Raw genomic sequence first — 26,962 nt, 5'->3', positions numbered from 1 at the left:
CAGTTTGAACCGTGCCCGAGTGCGTTTGACCACCAAAGCGCGGTTCGTTTGACTAGTGTGAGTGCTCCGAACCGTGCCTGGGCGCGGCTCGATTAGCCGGCCCTGGCCCGCTTGGAAGAGGTGGGCCAGAGCACGGTTCAGTTGGACTCGGGCGCGGTTCGCATGCAGTGTGAGCGCTAACCGTGCTGGACTCCATTGTGTTCAGTGAGAGCGCCGCTCTTCCTGTTTATCCCGAAACCGTCGCACCATAATGAAGTAAGCGTGCTCCGGCACGAATGCTGAAACCCTATGTGAGTGCAGGCCAGAGGGGGAGTGGGGAGGGGGGACAATCGTACTCGGGCCCGGTTCATGGCAACCGTGCCTAGTGTGAGTACACCCTTAGCCTACTCAATTGTTTACTCATGACACATAGCAACACCGCTAAAAGTTTTTTATGATTTTTTCAATACAAATTAGATTCAACAATCCCTAGACCCTCACCAACAAATCCCTGGGATTACATCCATGCTGAACATTGATTACTATAAGAATTGAAAATTGAAAAGTAGCATATGCATACCTACACACATAAACACACACATATATGCAAAACAAAAATTAGGAAATAAAAAAAAACACTGGTTTGGCATCCATTTAGGGTTTAATAGAGAGAAATATTGTCAATAATAAGGCATTGATCAAAATAATCAATGAAGGGGCGCAAGATCCTAAGGAATTGTTTTTCCGATCCTCTTAACGAGAACCTGATCTTTTCACTGGATGTGAGTGGGTGAAGCAGCCTCTTTCCACTTTAGTAGTATTGCTCTACGTTCTAACAAGGAAGAAAAAGCAAGGACTTTACACATTGATGCTGATAACCATGACTCTTCTGGGGCAACTCCAAATATTAATCACCAGGGGATCTGGCACTAACCTGTGCTGGAGCTGAAAGAGTGTCAAATACAGATAGCCAATAGTGCCCTAATTTAGTGACATCTGTTACATATGGGACTAGTAACACGGAAAATTTGAGCTAATTACATTTTTTGACATATGAGCTCTATGTACTACTTTGAACTGAATAAGCGAGTACCGAGCACACACTGATGATGAGAGGGCCTGCACGGGGTCGGATATGGTCCCATGTGTCATCCGAGAGTGGTCTGCCAGGATCTTCCTAGAAAAAGTACTCCATTTTATCTAAAGATCAATTTTATCAGATGCCTGACCTGTTATTACCTTTTGTTCAACATCACCACGGGTAATTCCAGTAATCTGCTGAGTTTCGCGTAGGGCAATTGCTAAAGGATCAATGGCTAAAGCGAATAATAAATGGGCTTAAAGGACAGACCTGTCGAGTCCCACAGTGCAAATTAAGTGGTCTAGAGTACAGACTATTGGTCAGGACTACTGCGGAGGGAGCAGTATATAATAATTTAATCCAAGAAAGGCCGGGCCAAATCCAAATGTTTCCAAAACTAAGAAAAGGTACTCCCACTTCACCCTATCAAATGCCTTCTTGGCATCAAGAGAACACACGCTCTTTTTTTAAAGGCCTATTTAAAATATTTGTTGTGCTTATTTATTTGATACCCAATTAAAATAAGTAAAACATTACTGTAAATAATATAACCAAGGAAACATCTGTGGTATTACTTTATCTAAAAAATGTTTTTAACAATGAGTCAACTGAGAGCTTGCATATCACTTATATAAAGTTTGAATGATCGGGATCGGTATTGGCCTGATCATCATGACAAATAATCGGTAGTCGTATTAGCTGCATAAATCCTGATTGGAGCGTTCCTAGTCAAAGGCATACAAAATAGAATAAAAGTCTCTAAACGTATCATTAATTATGCTTTGTTCAGTTGTAACCTCCCGATTATCCAAACAAAGACCACTGATAATTTGTTTTGCGCGGATCCTACGTAGCTGATTTGCCAGTAGTTTTCCAGATTACTCCCCACTTTCACAATAAACACTTCTAGTTCTTCTCAAAAGTCTCTCTACTTCATTGGAAGAAAGCAAACCATACTCTGATTTCAGTTTAAGATACTTCTTATACAGGTCCGGTGTAGGAGACCTGGCATATTGTTCATCCAACCTAGAAATCTCATTTGCAAGAAAGATTTGCTTTTCTTTAGAGTGTTTTCTTTTGTTAGTGGCAGAAGAAATAATATGGCCTCTTACATATGCCTAAACCCACACTGTTGAACCGGAGACGTATGCTGAGTTTATTGACGCTTAAAAGGAAAGAAATTTGATCAGCTTTAAGGGAGACAAAGTTCTCATCTGCCAAGAGAGAAATATTAAAATGCCAATTTCTCCTAGAAGGGGCTAAGTTAAAAAAAGTCAAGTCAACAGTTGACTTGAGGAGCATGATCCGATATGACAATACTTCGGTATGCACAAGATTGAACCATTATCCAGAAAAAAGTAATCAATCGGGGAAAAAGTATGATGAACTCTTGAAAATTCAACAGTTCCATAATTATATAAAGGCCATTCTGTTATGATATTATTTGTGACATCTACCCTGGAAAGAAGAATAAAAGATTTGCCCCTCCCAACCACGATTAAGACATACATTTTCAATACTATGTAGATGGGTTTCTTGCAGGAAATAAAAAAAGAGCTCTATGTGATGTTTGAGTTGGGGGAGGCGCAATGCATGTAAGGGGCGTTTGCAAGGTTGTTTTGAAAATATTCTTTATTTTATTAATTCCGCTAGGTGCCACTAGTGCCACAGAAACTACATACTTCACCTTTAAGTATGTTAAAACAGGCATTTAATGGCAAAACGTCTGCAGTGAACTTGCATTTGTTTGTGTACATAGAGTGTTATTGAGACTCTCGCTACTTGTTTACTGAGCTGTGTGACGACAAGCAAGAACGATAAGCATGACTGTAACACTATGACAGGGCAGATGTCCACGTCATTATTTGACATCCAGCCTGGGGAATGGCTTGGAGGAGTTGGACTTACTCGGACATAACACTCACAATCCCCCAACTGAGATCACAGGCGATTCTCAGCCACTGATGTACAATATGCACAGATTTCACAATTAACGATGTATCTATCCTACAAAGAAAGTTTAGGCATTTCACTCAGTCAGAAATTAAAGTGTCTATATAGGATTTACACACATCTGTGTTTTCATTTTCATTAATTTTGCCACTGAAAACCGTTTGGAATGGCCGTACCAGTCTAAAATAGTCTGAATATAAACACTTATTATAGCAGGGCTCGCAAAATCGCCTGCCCGACGTCCCGGGGCTATATTGTTTTCGATTCGGGCTACCAAAATGTATAACCGGCCTGCCCAACGGGCTATCTGAAATACTGTTCGCTTAAGTCTTGTTATAATCAGATTCAGCGCGTTCTTCATCTTCAATCCGCAGTGGCTCCGAGCAGAGCGCACGTCAGAAACAGAGGACAGGGTGTGTGTGTGTGTGTGTGTGTGTGTGTGTTCATCTGAGTCTCATTGGTCTGTCAATGTCAGAATATTTGAGATGACCAATCAAATCAAAGTAGGCGGGCTTTATATACAGAAGCTTCTGAGCGCGAATTTGAGCAGAGCGACTGCGAGATAAGATGCAAGTAAACTAAACATTTCATATTTGACAGTTTTTTAGGTCATAAATGTGAAACAAATGACAAAAATGATCAGACAAACGAATATACTTTTGTCGAATTTCGCCATTTTGAACTGAAAATAGGCCTATGTAACGTGACTAATAATTAGTTTACTGTCATTGTGAGGGGACATTAACAGAGCATTAACAAAGCCGTTTTCATGTTGGGCACAAGATTAATAATGAATGTGTACATATTGAGAATTAATATACAATTTGTAGCCTTCAGTAAATTAAAGTTCAGCTTTAGGAGGGGAAGAGACAGGGCAAGATGAGGAGACTGAGAGTGATGGATAAGAAGTGAGAGCAGGTATTGACAAATAATCTACTGCCCACTGACGTTGTTTTAAAGCTATTTCTTATCCCTTTTTTGGCCTTAAAATGTCTTGAAATGGACAATTTTTTTTAAAATTGAACCCCCTAATAACCTTAAATGCAGGACCTCTTTGATTATAAAGCCCTGTCTACGGCCCTGTATTAGGAATAAGATCAATAATGAATGTGTACATACTGTGAATGAATTTAATAAACTTAGGCTACCTAGCTTTCCTAGTAGCTTTCAGTAAATTAATGCGTCTGAGAAAATGATTCATAAATCAACCTATCAGATGACCCTATAGCCCCTTTCACACAGAGATTCCGGAAAATACACGGATAAAGTGACCCGGGATTTGACCCGGGTTCGTTTGATTTTGGTTCATTCACACTGCCAGTGATTTTCCGGAATCAGAGAGTGCGTTCACACACAACCCGTAAAAATGCCGTAAAGACACGTGACATCGATGTGACTTGTAATCTCAGCAGCGTCTTAAGTTTGCTTATGAGCTGCGATCTCTCTCTCTCTCTCGCTTGTGCATTTTTTTCTCTGATTCGATCATAAAATTGCGCTTTACGTACCGCTTCACAGCTGGCGAACGATCCCGGCTTCAGCGTCATCACTACGACACGGCATTATTACGGCTTTTGTTCACACAGCGCGCGTTCTGGGACTGAACACGGCAATGTTACTAGGTCCCGACCCGGCATCGATCCCGGCATAAATCCCGGGTCGAGTTTGCGTTCACACAGAAGGCGCTCTGGCAATTTGCCGGCAATTTGCCGGGTTCAAAGCGCTGTGTGAAAGGGGCTTATGTTTACTTCACTGACAGACAAAAATGAAAAGCCTATATCAGTCAAAGCTCAGCTTTAGGAGGGGAAGACAAAGAGAATAGGAGTGTGATGCTGATGAGGAGAGAAAAATAATCAGCTGCCCACTTACATGGTTTTAAAAGCTATTGTTATCCATTTTTTTTGGCCTTCAAAACATCTTAAAATGCACATATGTAGATCAGAGAAATAAAAAAATTCTCGAACCCCCCTGACTGAGTATGAGTGAGTATTAGACCCTAAACTAAAGTGTTACTTTAAAAAAAAAAAATTATCATACCCTCATTGGGGGCTAAGCCACAGACATGACTGATTCATGTTCCATACTTGTCACACACATTTCAGTTCAGTCAGAACCAGATGCATATTTGTTGATATTTTGTGTTTTGAAAAAGTTTTTGATTCATTGTTTTGACTCCTAACCAATTTTCTACATGGAAAATTGTCTTTTTATCTGGGCTAGTAAAATTCATTTCGGGCTACCAAAATCTGAAGAGTGCCTGCCCGAAGGGCTACCAGAGATTTTGAAATTTTGCGAGCCCTGTATAGGTTTCCATGTTGCGATAAAAATTCATGAGTTTTTCACAGTTGTTGTAAATTATTTTAATCGATTTCCACAGACATACATTTTAATTTTACAAGTCAGTTGGACAAACATTTACCTGAACTTTAGCCTCAAATTAACTAAAACATCAAAGTTTTTTATTTTACTGTGAGATAAACAATTAAGAATCAAATCACTGAGTATCTGAAATTAGTGAGGGTTCTACAGTAAAGTGCAGATATAATGTGTAAGCAACGGCTCCACCATAACAAGACAATATACAGTGAGACATTTAAGATTATTTACAAGTCATTACTTTTACAAATAAATGGAATGGAATTTAAAAAATATACTGATACGAATATTTTTCTATTAATCTATTAGTCTTCATTTACATTGCACATACTGTATCTATTTTGACATGCCATATTTTTGTCCCGTGCTAGCTATCACTGTCAATTGCAATTTCGGATTGAATCCCGCATTTATATGCAGATGTCACATCCGAAATTTTGCAGCATGTAAAAGCCATCGGTCCTCTTTGCATCATGAAAAACAAAACTTTTTTTTAAGGGATTATAAATAACCTCAAAAGCAAGCAAAGTCCACCCCCTTTACAAAGACTAAAAAGCTGTCAGTCATCAAAAAATTATTTATCATCAAACATGAATTGTCTAATCCCCTGCAGTACAGCAGCAGACCCCCGGTTGAAGACCCTCGCTCTAGAAGTACTGTTCATTTTTAGTTCATGCTAACAATGCAGTTTACAATAAAATCATGGTTTCTACAAAAATATTAACCAGCATCAATAATACATGTTCCTTCATCACCAAATCAGAATATTAGAATGATCACTGAAGGATCATGTGACACTTAGGCTAAGCCTAAAGTAATGAAAGCTCAACTTTGCCAACAAAGAATAAATAACATTTTGATTACATAATAAATATGTTTTTATTGTATTTTCAATCAAATAAACACAGCCTAAATATATATATAAATTGTTACGCCAAAGTGTCATTTATTACACAATGGCAGTATCACTGTATAAATACAAAATTTTGCATCTTATTCATATTACAGATAAAGAGGAATGTTTAGCACTGAAAACATTTGTTAAACTTAATAAATATTAATATTTTAATGCATTTTTGTATTGTTTAATTTTTGTTATTGATTCATTTTAGATGCCCACGAACAGAGTTAAAAGACACTGTAAAATGCCCAAAAGCAAATGCAGACCAGTATCTAGGGCGGCACTCTTAAGAACAATAACTATAAAGATAACTATAACGGTAACTATATTAGCGTCCACACCAATGAATGATAACACTGTTCATTCTAAGCATGTACTGCAGTTTTGTCATCTGCCATTTTAAATGCTGAAGCTCTTTAAAGCGGAATGGATTCTGATTGGCTGTCAATGTTTTTATTGTTCATTAGCAAAAAAAAAAAAAAAAAAAAAAATGGCTCTGAAAGTGATTCCACGATATCGTTTCTCTGTGCCGTTAAGCCCGTTATCATTATAGTTGTGGTGTGAACTCTACTATTCTTTTATATTTAGAATGATTTTTTTAACTATATCTTTATCATTATCCTTATAGTTATCATACTTGGTGTAAACGGCCTTTAGCAAGGAAAAGAGAAAGGAATTCAGGATTGTGATTGTCAGAATAATAGCTTACCAGTATTTTTGAACAGAGTTCAAAAGAGACCATTGAGGGGATTCTCCACCCCAAAGACTCATAAAAATGAAAAAGTATTCATAAATATAGCTGCAAGGAGTAATTTTTGGGGCCCGAGCAGGTCAGAAACAAAGTGACAAGCTAAGCAAGCATAGGGCAGGGAGCATCAGAACTGTAGAATAAAATGCTTATTGTTTTTCAACATCTGCTTCTACCGTCTTTCACTTGATATTATAATAAATTATAATATTATTGGAAAAAAATTAACTATACAGAATAATAACAAAAATAAATTCAATTAAGGGAACTATGGCAATATTTTGTCAAAATGTCATTCAGAGTAACAAACCATGGTCATTCAGCGTAATGGATATATTTATGTAAAAATGAAACAATATACTTATTCTGACCTGTAATTATTAAAAAATATACACGAATATGTGATCATACTAAATTTTATTATATGATTTTCACTTCCTTACAAAAACTACAAAAAACTAGTGGTTTGAAGGATATTAGCAAAGTATAAAGATTTCAAAATTCTAATGTACAGGCGGAAAAAAAACAAAGTAAAACTGTATTACACATTTATTTTTTTGATGCATGAAACCCCTTCTTGTCTTTGACCCATATATATATATATATATATATAGGGTTTGCTTGATTTTAAACAATACTGATGCCACTTTAATTGTTGTGGTGCCTAAACCGCAAACACGCGATCTGCACGGAAACTAAAATTAGGGCTTGTCAATACCATCGACTGGAGTTCCACTTTGGCGTCCCACTATAGACCCTTAATTGTGGGATTATTGCTCTAAATGAATTTAACATGGAAAAACAACACATTAGCATTTAAGAAGCTTGGCGTCGACCTGATGATAACTGACATTTGAAAGGGGAAAAAAAGGTGCATATATAAAATGCAACAACCCACAAATTTATAAAGAGAATAAAGTGAATGCGGGGCAGAAAAACTACAAAGAAATGCAGTAAAAAAACAGAAAACACTAAGGAGCTGACATGTACAGCGTCCAGTGTTGTAGATTGAAGAGACACGATAGTGAATGAGATATATCAAGATCAACAAAAATGTAAGAGAGCACACCAGCCATGAGTGTAAAGGAGGAACCTAATTTAATAACACCAAGAAGTAGAAAAGCATCCTGAGTCAATTAAGGTCCAAAGTGTGGAGCTGCTCATCCTCTAACTTACCTTATCGAATGACACAGAGGCCCAAAAGGAAAACCTCTCCCCTGGTCCACTCACTTTGGCCGTGCTCTTGGTGGGGCTTTTCTTCACGCTGTCACGCAGATTGAGGAACTTGGTTCTGGTCTTTCCTATGTTCAAGGGCAGAGTGCAAGAGTTGTAGCAGCCCTCCTGGCTCACCGTCTGCTGGAGATGCGGTTGCTTGAGGATGGAGGAGGATGGCGGGTTCTGCCTGAGGTGGACTCGAGCATGAGAGTCGTTCCTCTTCTCACAGCTATCTGCTCTCCGGATGCCGTACTCATGGCCAGAATAGAAGGTCGTCATGGTCGGCACGTGGACAAAACGTTAGGAGACGGCGTCAAAATTTAAGGAGAACAAGATTGACGTTGAAAAAGCTGCTGTGTTTTGGTGCAGTGCCTTGGCAACAGCGATTGGAGGGAAATTCAGCCCCAGTCTCTCACGCGTTGGTGTGCGCAACGATCCTCTTGCGCGCTCTGTATCTCTCTCATTCACCCTTCCTCTCATCTCTTTGGATTCTCATGCCAATTAGAGAGCTCCAATGGGCAAAGCCATCAGGCGTGGAGGGGCTTTTTCCTGGCATGAATAATCAATGCTGAGCTCCGATTCAAATACAAAGCCAGCCTGCTGAAACAGCGCCAACACACATAGAGCGACTGTAACCTCGCATGAGGGGGATCCATCGAGCAAACAGCTCCTCACCCACATAATTAACAATATCTGACCTCCTTGCGTCGCTTGAGTCAGCATGGTGTTTGTGGGGAGCTTTTCTCTGATGTTCTATGTGATCATAGTCAGGATGAATAAGATAATATGGTAACACTTTACAATAAGGTTTCATTAGTTAACTACATTAGTTAACATGAACTAATAATGAACTGCCCTTCTACAGCATTTATTAATCTTTGTTTATTTTAATTTCATCATTTACTAATACATTATTCAAATGAAAAGTTGTATTTGTTAACATTAGTTAATGCACTGTGAGCGAATTTGAACAAACAATGAACAGCTGGATTTTTATTAACTTATGTTTTAGCTAATGTATTACTCATTGTTAGTTCATGTTAGCTAAAACAATGTTAACAAATGAGACCTCATTGTAAAGTGTTACCGATATTATATATAAAAATTCTCTTTAAGTCGATTGTCCATTAGATTTTAACGCCTGAAATGCACAAATATTTGTTTGTGGTCTGAATTTCAGTTTCATTCAATCAATGTCACTCAATAATAAAAGAATACATATACCACAGAAGAACATACAAAATAATGTATATTACATATGACCCCTTTTTGTGACAGATGGCTTACCATAAGTGTATAGATGCAAAGGATCTTTCCTTTGGGAATATTATGAATAGAGAAATGGCCTAGAATAGCTGCGTTGACATGACAACTCAGGCCATTGGATTGGAGGCTGATTTTATAAGTGGATTTGAACTGATGAGTCTGAGTGTGCCAAGCTGTTAACAACCACTGCTTCAGCATGTATAGTACGTGTGTCAGCTGGGATGAACTCGAATACAATGAACAGGTTAAAGTGCAGTTTAATAAATGTCATGTTACAGTGTCAAACACACAGCATTAGTTTTCCGAGTGAGAATCAGTCTATTTGTAATTTGAAAAGTGCTGAAAAGTTGAAAAGTTAACTCTCTGAATGCTTCAAAAAATATATATTAACAGTATAATGGTATTATTAATAATAATAGTTTGCTCCCCTGTAGACCACGGTTTAAGCTTCTTAAACTTTGCTCATTTCAGGTGCAAGTGAGAGATTTAAATCCAAACTTAAGGATGTGGTCAGGATTCAGATCAAGTTTACAGCAAGCCATTTTACCTCAGAAAACAATGCAGCTCCAGTGCCACCTACTGGCCACACAACCAACACAAGGTTCTTGGACAATTTTGCTTGCATGTTCTCTACTAACTAACACATAATACCAACAACTGTAAATTGTAAATGGAAAATACAATTTAGTATTAATAATTATTTTGAAAAGGATATTTGAATTTCAATTTAAAAATAAGTATACAGTGTTTTGTATAATACTAACATATTCATGCATGTGCAGAGATTTATTTTAAAAGAGAGTTTCTTTTACACTGTGTGAGGGGATTCAACTGTTCAATTATCTCTCTGACCTTCAGTGAAACTGCTGCTATTTGTCAAATCATTTTCACCTGACTACAATTACAAAGGAACAAGAGATTGGGCAAGAAATTCTGCTACTACATGTAGTGGCATTATTTGTGAATTATTAGCATATGCGCCGATCACATGGTGTAAGGTGAAGCTCAACGATTAAACACAATTAATAGGATAACTAATCACATGGCCTGTCAACTGACAACTAACATTGTCCTGGCGACAGTATTGCAAACAACAGTAATATAATGTAATTAATATAATATAATATAATATAATATAATATAATATAATATAATATAATATAATATAATATAATATAAAGCATGTAAATTCTAGGGAGTTTTGTGTGCTCTAAATTAAACTGCTTACATTTATAAAAAACCTTTCAAAAGTTCATAATCTGTCATTGCAATCAAAGGTCTTGAGACAAATATCAACAACAATCTGGGTAAATATAACATTGACAAAATTATACTAAACAACACTGTTATAGCTCAACTGTATATCAAATTTTAAAAAACACGGCAGAGTGGAAGTAAACACTGAAACTCACACACGTTTATTTGAAAGAAATAGCTTGTCATTGACGAATAAGGATTGAAAGCTAACATTATCTTGATGTCTGTGTCCTGTGGCACCTCTGCATGAGCTTGCAGAACTTACCTGACTCGTGCTTGACATGATGCAGTCAGAGAAGGTATTGAGGTGGGTGAGGGTGGCAAGGACTCTGCGCCAGCGGGACGGGGTCTGTTTTGCAGTCTCCTCAGAGGAACTACGTATGGACCACTGTCTAAGCTTGGGTCCAGATGAACCACCATGGGTCGAACTGGTGCTGCCGCCTCGACTTCCCCTGGTGTACAGGGTGTTTCCACCGAAAATGTAGTTCATCACTGCAAATGTACTATGGATGCACGCCAGTCACTTCTCGGGAGTGTGTCGATGACAAAAACAGGAAAACAAATCTAGTCAAAGTCTAAGAGCATTTCCAAACAACTTCCTTAATTATGAGTGTGGCTTCCTGTGCTGTGCCATATCAGGAGTTTTCATCAGGACAAAGCCTCATGACCCTGGATACTCCATGCCGTTCAAAACTTGGCCAGTGAAACAGCAACAACCATCCAACTCTGCTTCGCTTCAGATGCACCACAGAGATTAAATTAGAAGACAGAGAGAAAAGAAGTAAGTAAGTATTCTACGCAAAGCTAGCTGCCTTTTTATCAGCCACAAGAAGATGGGGAAGCAAACTCAAAGACGGTGATCAGTAGCTGGACAAATTATGAGTTGGCACTACTTTGTTCCAATGAAACCATCTGTGCAATTCGATGTGCTTCCAAGATACTAAATTTAAAGGCCATTGAATGATTAACAGCTGCCTATCCAAGTCCAATTGGGAATGTCACTCAGCCCAGCCAACAATGCTTCCAAGTGTTAAAAACTGACCCTCAGTTTTTTTTCATAAAGTGAAAACCGGGACCCAAACATGCATCATTCCAAAATAAAGTTCAATCTCCATTCCTCCGAGAAGGCTTTCCCATGCCATCAAAAGTGTAGTAGTTGTCAGTAATTAGATCAAAAAGGTAGATTTTTTGGGGGGGAAAAAGCACAAAAAGGTATGAAGTATTCTCCAAGTCCGGATCAGTTGCATTACCATTCGCTGTGGATATAGTACCCGATCTTTAACACCAGTACTCAGAAGGAACCTCTTCCGTTCATCAGTTCCGTAGATGTGCCACAGGTGCCGGATGAGTTGGCTGATTTTGTCACCAGGCTCTGCCTCCACTCCCTTAGGAGCATAAAGCCATGGCAACTGCTCGCACATCTAAGAGAGCCAGCAGGATTTCCCGAGCATGCTCCGGTCCCCTGTCTCGCACCAGAAGCCACAGTAAACATGCTCTTCGGCTTCATCTGTTGACATATTCATTAGTGCACTAGAGCCTACAGCAGGGACTGGATGGTACGAAAACATTATCATTCGCGTGTCAACACCATGCTGGCTCAAGCGCTGTGATAGTGTTGCATCCCCTCATGCAATCAGATAAAGCCTTCTGCACATAAACACCACTGAATTATACTGAAGTCTGGGAGTCTGGCTTGTCTGGACTTAGCTTTAACTATTGATTCGGAGGGTAAGATGGCATCCCAAACAACAATGCTAAACCACCACCTCCTTCTGAAAAGATTGTCAATAGATATGACAGGACATCAATAATAAATTCCAAATTATCCCTGAATACACTGTGTGCATATCTAATGAGATGCCAGCAAACCCCATTTATAGTCGCCTCTCAGAACCGAGCCATCCTGTCACCTTGCTAATTGACGATTAAACCACCACGCTGCAGCACTGAGCAGCATGGGGAATCCACACCAATAATAGTAACTCATGGATCTGACCGTCTTAACACGTTAAGAGTAAAAGAATGAGATCAACAACAAAAAAAGCATGTGTTAGAGCAACTAAAACAGCTACTGCATGAAGGTACCACGTCTGACTCTTTCTATAGCTAGAATGGGCACCTAACGCTGGATATCCGTTTTCAAATCTTCCATAGGCCACACAATGGCAGACAAATTAGGCCAGCTATTGACAGGGTCAGACTGCTGGTCAGCTTCTCAATAGATGTTGATAGCAGAGTCAGAATCCACAAATGATGTATTGGCTATTCCTGTCACCACCCTTTCTCTGTATTCAGCCTCCGATAAAAGCCTGTTCTGTTCAGGGAACATGAAAGAACTGCTGCTGATGACGATCCTACCCAAAACTATAACCCATGAATTTACTTTTATCAAAAGAGATCCTCAATACATTATTGCACTCTGATGCACCAGATTAACTATCAAAGCACAACATGATTAACAGGTACCCGTCTCAAATATATGTTAGTGTTTGGTCTAACATAGGTTAAATTATTTGCAGTAATGGAAAATGGAATAATTATATTAATTTAATAATATTACTGTACATGTTTTGTCTCTTACAAACATTCATTTTGACAGTAGTTTGAGTTGACAGTAGCTTGAGCTGGGATGTAGATATACATTTATTTTTATTAAAGGTCCCATGACATGCTACTTTTTGTAGGCTTTAATATAGTCCTTAGTGGTCCTTAGTACTGTATCTGAAATCTCTTTCCAAAAATTCAGCCTCGGTGCAGAATTATAGCCACTACAAGCCAGTACCAGAATGAGCTTCCTTCAGACGGGCCGTTTCGGTGTCTGTAGCTTTAAATACTAATGAGTAGGAGAAAGGCGGCACAAGGTGGAGGGTGGGTGTGGCCTTGACCATCTTGCGCAACGGTACCATGCATGTTTGTTTATGTTGGATATATTGCAATGGCACGAAGACACGCAGTCGTTCAAGCATTTCAGTTTGACCCAGAATCTGATCCAGATGGAGAAGCAACGGATGAAGAAGTTGCAACTCAGCGGCTCCAGCAGGACGTTTCCGAATGGTTAGTTTAAAATATTATGTCTGGATACGGTACTTTATTCGGATGGTTTACAGTTATCATCATGTAGCTAACGCGAACCTACTGTTGCCTTTTCATGAGAGATCTGTAATGTCTGTAATTTATCTTATTACAATTACATCAAGCTCTGCGATCTTGAAATGCGGATATCACGCGCGCCATATAACCAACAGGAAAACGGTTATCCAAATAACAAAGAAATGTACAACACTCGCGTTACAGTATGTGTAACTTGATGCTGTCTACCTTTACATTAGCGCAAGTAACTGCATAGCTAATGTGACAGCCACATTCTACGTGTAAGAAGCTAGGTAACCATAAACAGTAAAGCAACACACTTATATATAATTTGTTGACTTACTTGTCCGACGTTCAGCAAGCCCAGCTCTGTATTGACCATTCGATGTTCATTTGTACATCCAATTATTGAGCAATTATTATGCTTCGCTCGCTCAAAAGCCATGATATCTCTCGTGGACAAACTAAAATCGCGCGCGCGTTCTACTTCCTAGCTCATTTTCTCATGGGCGAGAAATATTCTCTGGGCGGGCAAAGCAGAGAAAGGGGAGGTAACATTTCTCCTTATGACGTCATAAGGAGGAGATTCAAGATCAGCCCGGTTGAGCTTCCATTTTCTCAAAGGCAGAGAAAAATAGCAAAAGCTCGATTTACACCGATTACAATTTTTTGAAACTTGGGGACCATATACAGGCTAGGGGAACTCATATTAATTTTAAAAAACCTCAGAAAGTGGAAATTTCATGTCATGGGACCTTTAACAAAAACAGTAACATCTTTAAAAATTCTAACAACCTAATTTTTATGAAATAAAATTTACATTTTCTGACTGTATTAGCTAGGATTCTACTCATATTAAAATTAACTATTGGTTTTCCATAGTATCATACATTTGAAGATCACAATAACCACAGTTAAAACCACATATAACACCTTTGCCAAGGTAAAAAGTATTATTCATGTGGTATTTGTTATGAAAAAACAGTAGGCTAATGACATTTGGTATGAATAGAAATGCAAAAAAAAACTGCAATAGCTTAACAACAAAAAATACAAGAATTATATCCCATTCCTTTAATACATGTCTACCTTAATAATATTATCAAATTTGATATTAATATATCACACATTTCTGCCACAATACCATGGTTACAGTTAGTGTTTTACAATAAATCCATGGTAAATGTTGGTGATTTATGGATTGAAAGACCGTTAAACTATATAATTGTGGCACAATGTTTCTCCCATTTTCAGCGTCAGTGTTGTTGAGAATGCCAGTGCATTAAACTGACTCTGATGACTCTGCCAAGGCTGATCTTTTAACGATGACAAGATACGTCTTAAACTGTAAGATATGTCGGAGCACTGCCAATAAGGCTATGGCATAAAAAAATAAAGTTGCCGGTTAATGAAAACAGTCTGCTATAGAATCAAATCGGGAAATCTGTATAGCCCTAAAAAGGCACACTGCTAATTGAACATCACTAAACATCCAAACATTTGGATTGTTTTGTACCCTTTTTCTAAATTAAACATTTTATATCTACCTTATTTGGAATGCCATTTATGTTATATATATATATATATATATATATATACACACTCACTTCTTTGACCTGAACAATGACTGGTTATCTGTTGGGTTTTAAGGTGCCGGTTTCATTATTTAAATGATTTAAATGTAGAAGCCAATAGCAAAACAATTGTGTCTTTATAGGGACTGCAAGTAAATACACACAAACAAGCAAACCCATAAATAGGCACAAAGAAAGCTACCATGGGTATTTAAACATGTAACATGCATTTGATAACAAATTACATGCATCATTTAGCGACTAGGGACCATTACAGTAAATCTGACTAGTTAAATGAGCTTAATCTTTCCAGTGTCTCAACAACCATGATTGGATCAGTGGCAAAGCACCGCTACCATTCACATCTGTAACGTGCACGCTTTGTGCAGTACACACTGTGTGTGTGTGTGTGTGTGTGTGTGTGTGTGTGTGTGTGTGTGTGTGTGTGTGTGTGTGTGTGTGTAAGACACAGCGAGCACTGCTGCATGACAGAGGCACGCAGGTTGCCAGGCAGCAGAGGGAAGAGATATGTGCTTTCACATTTTCTCATCGAAACACACTGATGTGTGTTTGACATCACACACTCACGCAGGTGACTGCCACAATGTAAACGCAGATCAATGCTCATATTTCACACAACAAAACAAAGGACTTTACTGTGGCCTTACGAGACAGTCTGTCAATCAGTGCCTTTCAGACTCCATGACGTGCTAACAAAAAATTACGCTACTCTGCTTTCTCACAATCTAAGGCGTGATTATATGGTCCATTTGGTCTTTTGGGTGAAAACACATATTGCTAAGTTCCCACGAATCAGATGAATGCAGTTACAAATGATGCACAATAAATTGTATACAAGGCAAATCAAGTAACTTCTGTCAACAACCAAAACTAAGTTTAAACATTTATCATCTGCTTTACCAAAAGAATTCACTGCCGTGACTGAGACGCAGCTTTTTCTTGTTGCGGAGTTCCAGACCTACCAACAAGTGCAGACGCCGCCTCTTGGTTCTCCTGAGGGTGCCCATGATCCGGCGACCCATCTTTTTAGCATACCACACCGAGTTGAGCATTGTGGGCTGAGGCTGGAGTGTGCGTGTGTGGGGTTCACGCTCCGGTAAAATAGAACTGGTTTCCCGACTCTGACCTGCCCCCTCCACCTCTTCTTACGCAGGCATCTTAAAGCCAGTTTCTGCACATAGTGCGCGTCGGCGACAAAAACATACGGTGCAGGTACCTACGAAGAGCAGCATGCAGGGAAAGAGAAAAACACAGGCTCCCTGACGCACGTAAACTGCAGCAGAAATAAAGCACTTTACAATCAGTCTAGCCCCCAGTAACGCTACTCGTTTCACCTTCTCTCTCTCTCTCTCTTTCACTCGCTGCTGTGGCTGGTGCAGTTCCTGGCACGCTGATGCGATCGCGGCTGTGCAGTGGTGGGATGCGAGCAGATGCAGGTGCCTGCGTTCGTCTCTTCCAGCTCAAAATGAGTCAGCAGGAAGCTGAGAGAGTGAGACTGGGTGCTTGACTTGGCTAGCACTGACTGCGCTCCTCTCTGACTGCCTGAAAGAAATGAGTCCAGAGGTTTGCGATGCAGACAGTACTCTCTGATAAACGGCTGCAGTGTCTCTATGCTGCGTTGTGATAAAAGAGAGGACGATGTTTTCCCCTTCTTCCTCACACTGCCTTGGAGATGAGGCAGGGCAATATCCTTTCCTGTGCCTACGGAAATTCCCGGGTTGTAGGGGATGGCACTCTGGAACCTTGACCTCTTTGCATTTGTCGTGCTCGCCTAATGCATTCTTGAACGTGCGATAAAGCCATTCAACTTTGCCTCATGGGAAGATTTATCAGGACTGACGTCACTGACGAGAAATGGGAGGCAGCTCAAGGCTCATGATTTGTATGAGAAAAGTGACTGAAGGACACAGCCTCACCTCAAACCCATACCAATACTGCCTCATTCTTAGAAGCATGTGGCAAAGAAAATACAAACTTCTAGGTTTCTAGACCTGAATTAGCACTTTCACCTCATATATCCCAAGACCTAGTTTATGTGCAGTCAGAAAAGGAGTAAACCAGGAATTTGCCATCATCATATAATATGACCATTTCATGCAGTAACCAAGGCTTTAATTGGAATCTACAGCACGGAAAAACACTGGCCATGCGGCGCTCTGGAAGCAAAGGTGCTTCCATGCATGACAGCATGCACCAACAGATGACGAATGCAACAGCAAAGCTATCGCTTCCACATTTATAGACAAACAACTGTTGCATTTAAAACAAGTTGCAACACAAGTTGATAATTTAACTAGAACCCACATATGTAGATTATAGCAGGCTCATGCACTAATCAAAATGAAATATTGCTTATACAAACAGGAAGGACCAACGAGAGGTACTGCAATGTACCTTCTAGTGTCAGCATCAAGCCTGTCTGATAAAACGTATGTGACTCCTCATGAAACGATAAAAAGCTGCATCGACCAGCCACTCTCATCACACGGAGATGACCGACACCAGACCACACCACTGACAGCCATATGACAAACACAGAATTGGCAAGCCACAGATACTACACCAGAAGCACATAAAGATGCTCGCCAAGTCGGAGGGGTGACTGTTACCTGGACGGTCACAGGACTTTGAGGGTACGGGTTGGAGAGGGGAGTAGTAGGAGAAGTAGGAGACGGAGGACTCTCCTCGTTCATTACAGCGGACGGCCCATCGAAGATGCATTCCAGCGATTCAACCTACAGAGGGGCATTGAACTCATAGTATTACAATATAAGCTTGACTTCAAATTGCCTACAATTGCATCATCATGAGAAGAGGATAAAGAGAGGACAGACAATAGGACAAAATGAGGAGTAAGGATTTAGAGCTAGTGAGCTGCTCATCTAGTCATCGGTCTGGGGCATCACATACATGTTTGAACGTCCTATGATACCCAAAAATGCAGTCCCTAGGCTAGGCAAGCTCACTAGGTTTTGAGACAAAGCCTAAGAGTCAGCAAACGGAGAGTGGTATCACAAGGACGCTTATGTTGATGGAACACAGACTGTATATAATCACCGGGATGGAAACATTAATCCCAAATGGCAACTATGAGGATCATGCAGACTGTTTTAATGTACAAAGATACAAATGTACACTATAAAACTCAATGTAAAACAAATTCACATATGAAAAGACTCTTGGGATAGAATGTCAGTCTCAACCATGTCACTCCCACCTCCATGAACATATTCAGTAGCAAACGTATGTAAATCATTGGTACATAATGACCAGTATCAGCAGTTTGAAACATGTACAACTGCAATGACTGCTATGTAACACAAGGTGGCAATAGAACCCACCACTGCGATGGATTGAACAACTAATCTCCAAAAGTTTCCCTCACAAAGTATCCTTTTCAAATTGTCATATGATACATTACTGGGTCAATAACATTTAAAAGTGTCCACAATAGAGAAAAAGGAATTTAAAAAAAGGAGTTCAAAACACATTCTTGGAAATGTACTCTTTGCATTCAAATTTTTTTTTTTTTTTTTTTTTTACTTTTATACAATTATGAAGAAATGTTTACATTTAGTTAGTCTTCTAACATGTTGTGTGGTGTAACCATTAAGAATATATGTTGGTGTACATTAGTAAAGTTAATATATATTTAAAGACTCCCTGTGGTGAAATCAAGTGTTTTTTTTGTGTGTTTTTTTACTGTTGTTTATATGTCTATGTTGTGTTTTTAATATGCTTTAAGACAAGCCATTAAGCAAGGTTGTAGTTACATTCAAGCTATTTTAAGGCATGAAGAATTTTTTTCCACAGGAAAAAAAAACATTTAAATACGTAATTTTGATGATCAAAGATGAGTTTTAAGGGATTAAATTATTGACTACAGGGGGACTTTAAGCTTTCTGCATATTCCTGTACCTGTATATGCTCCAGCATCCCTGCAGGGAATAAAGCAGTTTGGAGAATGGATGGATGGATGGATGGATAGATTTCCCCTATTAAAACTATTGGTTTTTATTAAAGAACAGATTTCTGGAATACAGAATATTACTGTATGAATCACAAAATGAATTGTGGTCAATTTAATATATTAAATTAAATAACCACTTGAATTAATTCAATATATCAATAAAAAGAAACTTTTAAAACAAGCAATTGTTTGTTTCATAATTACAGCAGAAATACAGGAAATATCTTAGTGTATATGGAGGGGCCTTCAAATATTATGTTGAGCCATGGGGGGTCTTAAAGTAAAAAGAAAAGAAAAAAAGTCAAAAAGGCTGTTTAGAGAGTCTCTGAGGAGATGCTGGATTGTACAGTATTGTGAGGGTGTGTCTGAGATGGATGGCACATTGCGAGGCGGGCTGGGGGAAAGAAAAGGTGCCGGTTTAAGTGAGAGCAGTGAAGGTTATGAGAAGTGGCAGGTGTGATTTCTCATGTGTGGTTTGTTGTGTGCATGCTTTTGGCTTAGGCTCTGATCAGGACTGAGGAGGAGCTTGCCATGGGGTCATAAATCTAAAGGCAGAAGTGAGCGCTGGAGCACAACAGGCGCAGGATGAGTCCTAGTAAATGTTCATACAAACATATCACTTCCTGCCTCACAGTATATTCACCTTCTCTGGACAGAGTCACTCTACTGCCTTCCAATTAGCACACAGAGATAGCGCTTCACTCTGAGAAAATAAAGGGCTGAGCAATTTCACATACATTCAAAGAAGCCAACAATAAATGCACTGTGGCAAATATAAAATCAAATATAAAAGTTCCTCTTCCCCCCAACCAAATTCTGGCGTGATGTATGCCGATCTTCAAGCAGAAAGAGTTACATAAAATATTTTGAATGATATCAATCCACAATCGAATGGAGCCACATAATGTTTGTTCATTTGGCCGGAGGAGAACTGGTCCCCTGACTGAGCCTGATTTCTCCAAAGGTTTTCTTCTCTGTTCTGTCACCAGAAGGATTTTGGGTTTCTTTCCACTGTCACCTTTGGCTTGCTAAGTTGGGGACACTTAATATTCAGTAATATGGATTTGACTGAACACACTATAGAACTAGGGCTGTCAAAATGGCTGAAAAACTCAATTAATTCTATTCTACACTATTAAATTCACCCAACCTTATATTGTTCAAAAAATGTAAATGAGTAACAAATTACATATCAGTATGTAATATAGACCACTTTTATCATGCTTTTTTTGGAGCTGAACAGCTCCATTAATTATTTTGCAAAAGAGTGACCAGAAGTTTCTTCATAACTGAGAATTAAGTGTTGAGTAATTAATTCAGGTTCGGAACCAGATTAGGGTGTGTAAATTATGTCATAATTCTTACGATCGAATATTTAATCATTTTTATTTGTATGCTCATTTTAACCATACATTAAACATACAAAACAGCTACTACAGATTAATTAAGTAATGCACCAAAATTTTAGCCACCGAAAAAGACAAACTTTTCAAAATGGGAACCTGCCAGAAACTTTCCTTTAGAAACTGAAAACATACTAAACTATTATATCAAGACATTTTTAGAGCATTTTAAACTCACGCAAAATGGCAAATCTGTGATCTTTTCTGAGTAATAATATGGTTGAATCATGAATTTTGAATCGATTCTTTGAACAAAAGAACTTAAGAAATTAACTGAACTTCTGACCTCTATTACTTTCATTGCCACTGAAGTTTAAATCAGAAAAGCTATTATCTAATAGAATACATTTAAAAGCCACTCACATCTAAAAACATTAAAGATGTGTCCCATGTTTTATGTATACCTGCAACAAACGCTATAGTTAAGAGCAAGTAGCAAGGGGGGTACATGTCTTTGTGTCCATTGTGCCAGTCTTTCATATGCTTTAGTGGTGTGGTTTAGATCAATGTCCAATGAGCCTGTGGGCTCTGAAACCCCTCTGTGTTATAAAGCACTTTGCACACCAATAATGAGAATCCCATTGAACCAAGTGCATTGGTGGATTAAGAGCCAATCTAGCAAAATCATTCTATTTGCCCAACATTTTCTCATTCTGGCCTCATTGTATGCTTTAGTTAAAGTTATTCGAAAACAGCTGAATGTACAAAAGCAGTAGCAGTAATATGGTTGTCCGGCTTTTTCTTGTAATAATGCAAGAAGGGGAAGCCATTCTAAAACCTAAAACGTGTGTTTGTGTTTTGTGTATGTAAAGAGTGAGGCACACACAGTTATAACTGCATGGCAGAATTTGGACAATGAGGTGATAGACAACATGGCACATGTTAAAACAGGTGAACTGATCAGGAAGTGTAGATTCCAAGACCAGGGCCTACCTTCATTGGGGAGATATGTGCATGTGCCACATAGCCATGGATGTTCTCAATCTGGGAAAGGTTCTTCTCGGCCACTTGGACCAGCTCTGGCCCAGGAGCCTCATCGGTGAACTGGGGCGAGCTTTGCTCCTGTGGAGATCCTGTGTCTTCGTCATGTTGTCTGTACTTCTGTAAAGAACAACAGTGACCAGTCAGAAAAGATGAATGCTTGAGAAGAGATTTGAGATCTTATTTTCCCCTTTGAAAACTGCTTGGTTTGCATTGATAATGTAGTCACAAAAATATTATTTGAAATCTTCCTACAGAGGCAGAATTTTAAGCCATCGTAAGCATGCTTCTGAAATGAAGGTTGCTTTAGGGCTGTGCAATTAATTGAATTTCAATTTCAATTTCGATTTTTGCTCCCAACGATCACCAAAATAGTATAATCGAGTAAAAACGATTATTTTGCCATTTTCTGTTTTAAAAGAACGCTCTTATTTTGTCTTGTGTTCTGAATGACGCGCGCACGCGCACGCGCACATCCGCCCCTCCCGATGCCGTAAACTCTCTCAGCTTGAATGTTTAAACTGATAAGACTTAAAAAGAAGTGAAAATGATAAACTTTAGTTACGATGCAATGCTGGCCCGATTGTACAAGTGACAATTCCATCATGTCCCGACTCATAAACGCGAAAGTGTAGTTTCGACGCTTGCTTTTGTCCAGCACATTCAGAGAGGCAGAGAGAGAGAGAGAAGACGCAGCGCCGCTGAACACTCACGCGGTTTGTGAAATTGCGTCTCGGAGAAAGTTTTAAAATTATTGATTTGATTTTATAATCTGTGTGGATTCATTTAAGATATTCATACAATCTACATGCTAAAGTGAATCAATGTGTGTGGGGAATTTCCCGCATTATAAGTGGTAGACCTGCGGGAATTATTAAAATACTCATTGAAGTATTATCTGTTATATTATTTATTTTAATAGTTAAAAAAAAAGTACAATCAATGTTCACATTTCGATTTTTAAGAATTGTTGAAAGGTGTCTTTGGTAACACTTTACAATAAGGTTCATTAATTAGCATTATAACTAACTTACCTTTGTTAAAATTTAACTAATAATGAACAATAATTCTACAGCATCTTAGTTAATATTAATTTCACCATTTACCAATACGTTATTAAAATGAAAGGTTGTATTTGTTAACATTAGTTAATGCACTGTGAACTAACATGAACAAACAATGAACAGCTGTATTTTTATTAACTAGCATTAAACAAGATTAATAAATACTGTAACAAATGTTTTTCTCATTGTTAGTTCATGTTAGTTAATACATTAACTAATGTTAACTAATTAACATTATTGTAAAGTGTTACCGTGTCTTTTTAATAAATGCAACACGTTCCCAGTCATGTGAAATAATCGTGTTACATAATCGTGATTTCAATATTGACCAAAATAATCGTGATTATGATTTTTCCCATAATCGAGCAGCCCTAAAAGGTAGGTAATTTAATTATTGAATGCCTCTGAAGACTATTTAGGCCTTGTCAGAGAAGCCAATCCCAAAATGTAATCCAAAATGCTGGACAAGAAAAATACAATTAGCTTATTTATTTCAATACGGAGATGTAAATGTAATATTGAAAAATAGCTCAGTTTAATCTAAATGGTTATTTTACCCAATGTCTGTGTACACTATATAATTGTATGCTTATGTTAGCTTAGCAACATGCTGACGCCAACTTATTGAAAGAAATAGTCAAGTCTCTTTTTTAGGAGATTTGTGTGTGGAGTTTCCGCTTCAGCATTAAAAATCAGTCACTTATGAGGTGCTATGATTGTTAGGAAGTTGCCTCACAACACAGCTGTCTATGCAGGAACTAGACGTCAAGACATCTGTCTAGGTTTTGTAACAGAGCTAAGATATCCAGACATATCCAGACAATCAAAAATGTGAAATTAGGAGGATGATGAAAAAAGACTGGCTTTAGGAGATTTTAGTAATCATAGTTGGTGCAAAAGGAATGAAAAAGGAATTTGGTTGCAGATACTTTAATCCTGAAATTTATGGAAATCCTTGACTGAAAGTAGAGATGCAATGAAGTGTCTTGACTGGACTGTAGAGCAACAGTCAAAAAGAATACAGTTTTAATGCAAAATGATTGAGTAAATGATTTTTATTCCCTCATTTCAACATTACAAAATATACTTTTTAAGCGAGAGCTTAAGTATCATAAATGTTGTGAATAACTACAATTATCCACATTTGATTCTAGAAAAACAGAAGACTATCAACCAAAGACTATAAATGGTGCACTTCTATTACTTACGAATTTGAGAATTACTTAAAATTCCTCAATGGTTGTGTAAATCAACACCCTTTTTACCTCCTCAAAAACAGCTCTGTTCACAGCGACCCATTTCGGTGCATGTCTCTTTAAATGATAATGAGCAACTGCTCACCCCACCCTTCTCTTCCGTGGGGCATGTCGACACAAGACACGTAAAGCGCTGCCTTGGTGGACAGTATACAAATGGCTGAGGGCGGAAATATGCTAATACGGGACAGTCCGTCAGTGGTCGTGGGCGGAGCATGAGTAATATGACATCATATTGCTCCGAAAATTTTGAAAATTGAGAGTGTTTAGGTTTTTTGAGGATAAAAAAAAAAGGGGAAAAAAAGGAGTGAATGGATTTTTTTCATTGTTTGGTGGATGTGTCCACACACTGCAAAGACACATTTATATGCAAACAACATATAAAAGTGAATTTTGCATCCGATGACCCCTTTAATGTCAGATTTTGTTGCTGATTTGAAATATGTTATTTCATTGTGAGTTCGGAAAGCAGGTTTTGAAATTTCAGGATTCCGCTATTCAGACAGATAGGACTTGGTCTTGGATGTCCGAAATAGCTGCACGGAGGCGTTCGGAGGCGTAGAAAATATGGCCGCCCAGTGCACAGACTTTCCATGAAAGGGACTTTGCTATCAACCCATTCCCTTGCACTACAGTAGCGCTTTCACATGATGATGAATGGGTTCCCCTCCCTCTAAAATACATTCAGTGGAACATGCTTTCACAGAAAACTGATGAGCTGTTTCCACACAGGCGGAGGATGGACACAGTTGCCATGGCAACAGGTTTATCAGATACTGACTACTTCTCACCATGAGTAAGCCTGTGATTCAAGCAGCCTTATTTAAAGCCAACATAAGCCTCATTGGACTAGTTCAACCACTTAGCTTTATGAATTTGCATGGTGTATAATCAGTAGCTAGATTAAAGGAAAGATCAATGGGGAATTCACACTGTAAAGTTACCTTACTTAAGGGAAATTATGTCCATCATCCACAATGTTTTAGAAAATATATTTAATGATGAATGTTCAGGACAACCATCTTACATGTCATTCTACATCTTTATCTATCTATCTATCCATCAGACAGATGTCCTCATATTCTTTTAAGCATAATCCGTGCGCATACATCACTTTCTCCTTCAGTTAATGGTATTGTCAAAAGCTCAATTCCAAGTAGATTTTATGTCAAGAAATAATTAAAGCTAGTGTAGGCAATTTCGGAGCAAAGCATTAGATCCCACCCCCCCTCCCCTCAGAGCGTCTCCAAAGCCACGCCTCGTCCAAAACGCATGAACACGTCATACGAGACAGCATTAAACTACATATCTCAAAGCACATAACATTACAATAATAATGAACGTAAACAACTTAAAGAGCTTAACTGCAGCAGATTAATTTTGGCGTTGATAGTGTTGACACATAAACACATAAATCCGAGACTGAGAGGACGTGAATTGCCTACGCTACCTTTAAATATGTGTTGTCCATTTATTACAGTTACATATTTTAACTGAGATACAGTTACATATTTAACATAGACCTGAGTGAGTATCCAGAAATATGCATGTATAATAACAAGCTGTTATAGAATAAAACAGGTTTTCAAACTGGAGTTGAAGGACCCCTATGGGGCTGCAAGAGTGCACTACGGGTTTCGCAGAAAGATATTTTAAAGTCTCCATGAAAAATCGCATTTAGAAGCATTCAAAATTAGCAGCTTCTCTCTACCTCCAATACAGATCTGCAAATTTGATGGAAACATTCGACACTTCTGCTTCTTTTTAGATTTTCTGTCCAATCAAATGCTCTCTAGAATCTGAAGTCTCCCCTATGCTGGTCAATTCAATTGTTCACACATTTACTATTTTCTATATGGTTTATTTTGTGTAGGCCTATCTATACCTGATTTATCTCATATAGGATGCATTTGGTTAAGAATTAACGCTGTAGTAAAGCATGCCGTTGATCATCTTCAGCTTCAGCGCATGCAGCTCAAACAACAATGCACGACTAATAATAACTATGATTGGGACTGTCATATTACATAACATAATAAAGAGAACACTATTGTAATAAAACGTTGTGAATTCATTGAGTTTAGTTGCCGTGTTTCAGCGCGTTGTTACAGTAAAGCGCATCCACAACAGCAGTTACACATTCTGAGCACGCATCTGAGGTGGCATTGGTGACACGTTGTATTAATCGTTATATTTTATTATTAAATAATGAATTTAATTAAATGATCAATCACATCTACTCAATTTAAAATTTAAAATAAAAAAAACTAAAAACCTCTCATTCATTTGGTGAGGAACATGGCGCTTTGAACAGCAGACCCTACCATGCTGTTGGCTATAAGCCACTGAAGTAGACACATACAGCAGTATTAAAACTATGATTAATCAATTAATTGATCGTTAATTTAAACGACAATCGATCATGGGAATTTGTGTAAATTGTCATCCCTAATAGTAACAGTTTCATATTAAATCTAAATTTTTCAATTATCAAAATTCTTTCATAATTTTGCACACCCTGACTTCTTGTTTCAGTCCGAAATGCATGAAAGCATGAATAAAATCTGCGCTCATCAAGGCAATTCAATGGGACAATCCAATTCAAAATGTATTTTTAGGTTTGACAAACTTTAAATGTTAACTTAAGATATTAAATGTTTAATAGAATACTTTATGTAAATACTGCATCACATTTATTGAATTCTGATATTTTAACTGCTTTGAACAGAACAGAATGAACTGAGAGTACACACTGAGATCGTTAACAGCACACAAGACACCTACTTAACTTAATGAATGATTATGGAGACAAAGCACGGATGAAGGGCAC

At 38.3% G+C, this 26,962-nt stretch overlaps 1 protein-coding gene and 1 long non-coding RNA gene across 25 annotated transcripts in view; one reads left to right on the top strand and one right to left on the bottom strand.

The window, feature by feature from the left end:
• The window catches only part of dlg1b (discs large MAGUK scaffold protein 1b), a 127,547-nt gene that overhangs the window by 46,051 nt on the left and 54,534 nt on the right, over positions 1-26,962 (bottom strand). For 11 of the 24 annotated variants that reach the window (XM_082173952.1, XM_082173963.1, XM_082173971.1 and 8 more), the window contains 2 exons: positions 21,765-21,932; positions 18,068-18,193 (listed from right to left, as the gene is read on the bottom strand). In XM_082173952.1, coding sequence (XP_082030078.1) covers positions 18,068-18,193; positions 21,765-21,932 — 294 coding nt within the window. Of the gene's footprint in view, positions 1-11,038; positions 13,396-18,067; positions 18,194-21,764; positions 21,933-26,962 lie in introns of those variants that run through there. The other 13 variants (XM_082173954.1, XM_082173957.1, XM_082173953.1 and 10 more) reach the window with 3 other exon arrangements.
• Positions 1-26,962, top strand: part of LOC309501852 — a 109,664-nt gene that overhangs the window by 49,672 nt on the left and 33,030 nt on the right. The window lies entirely within an intron of this gene.

This window comes from Leuciscus leuciscus (assembly GCF_965113295.1).
Source record: "Leuciscus leuciscus genome assembly, chromosome: 6".
Taxonomy (NCBI): domain Eukaryota; kingdom Metazoa; phylum Chordata; class Actinopteri; order Cypriniformes; family Leuciscidae; genus Leuciscus; species Leuciscus leuciscus.
This window is presented reverse-complemented; position numbering and strand designations above follow the sequence as displayed.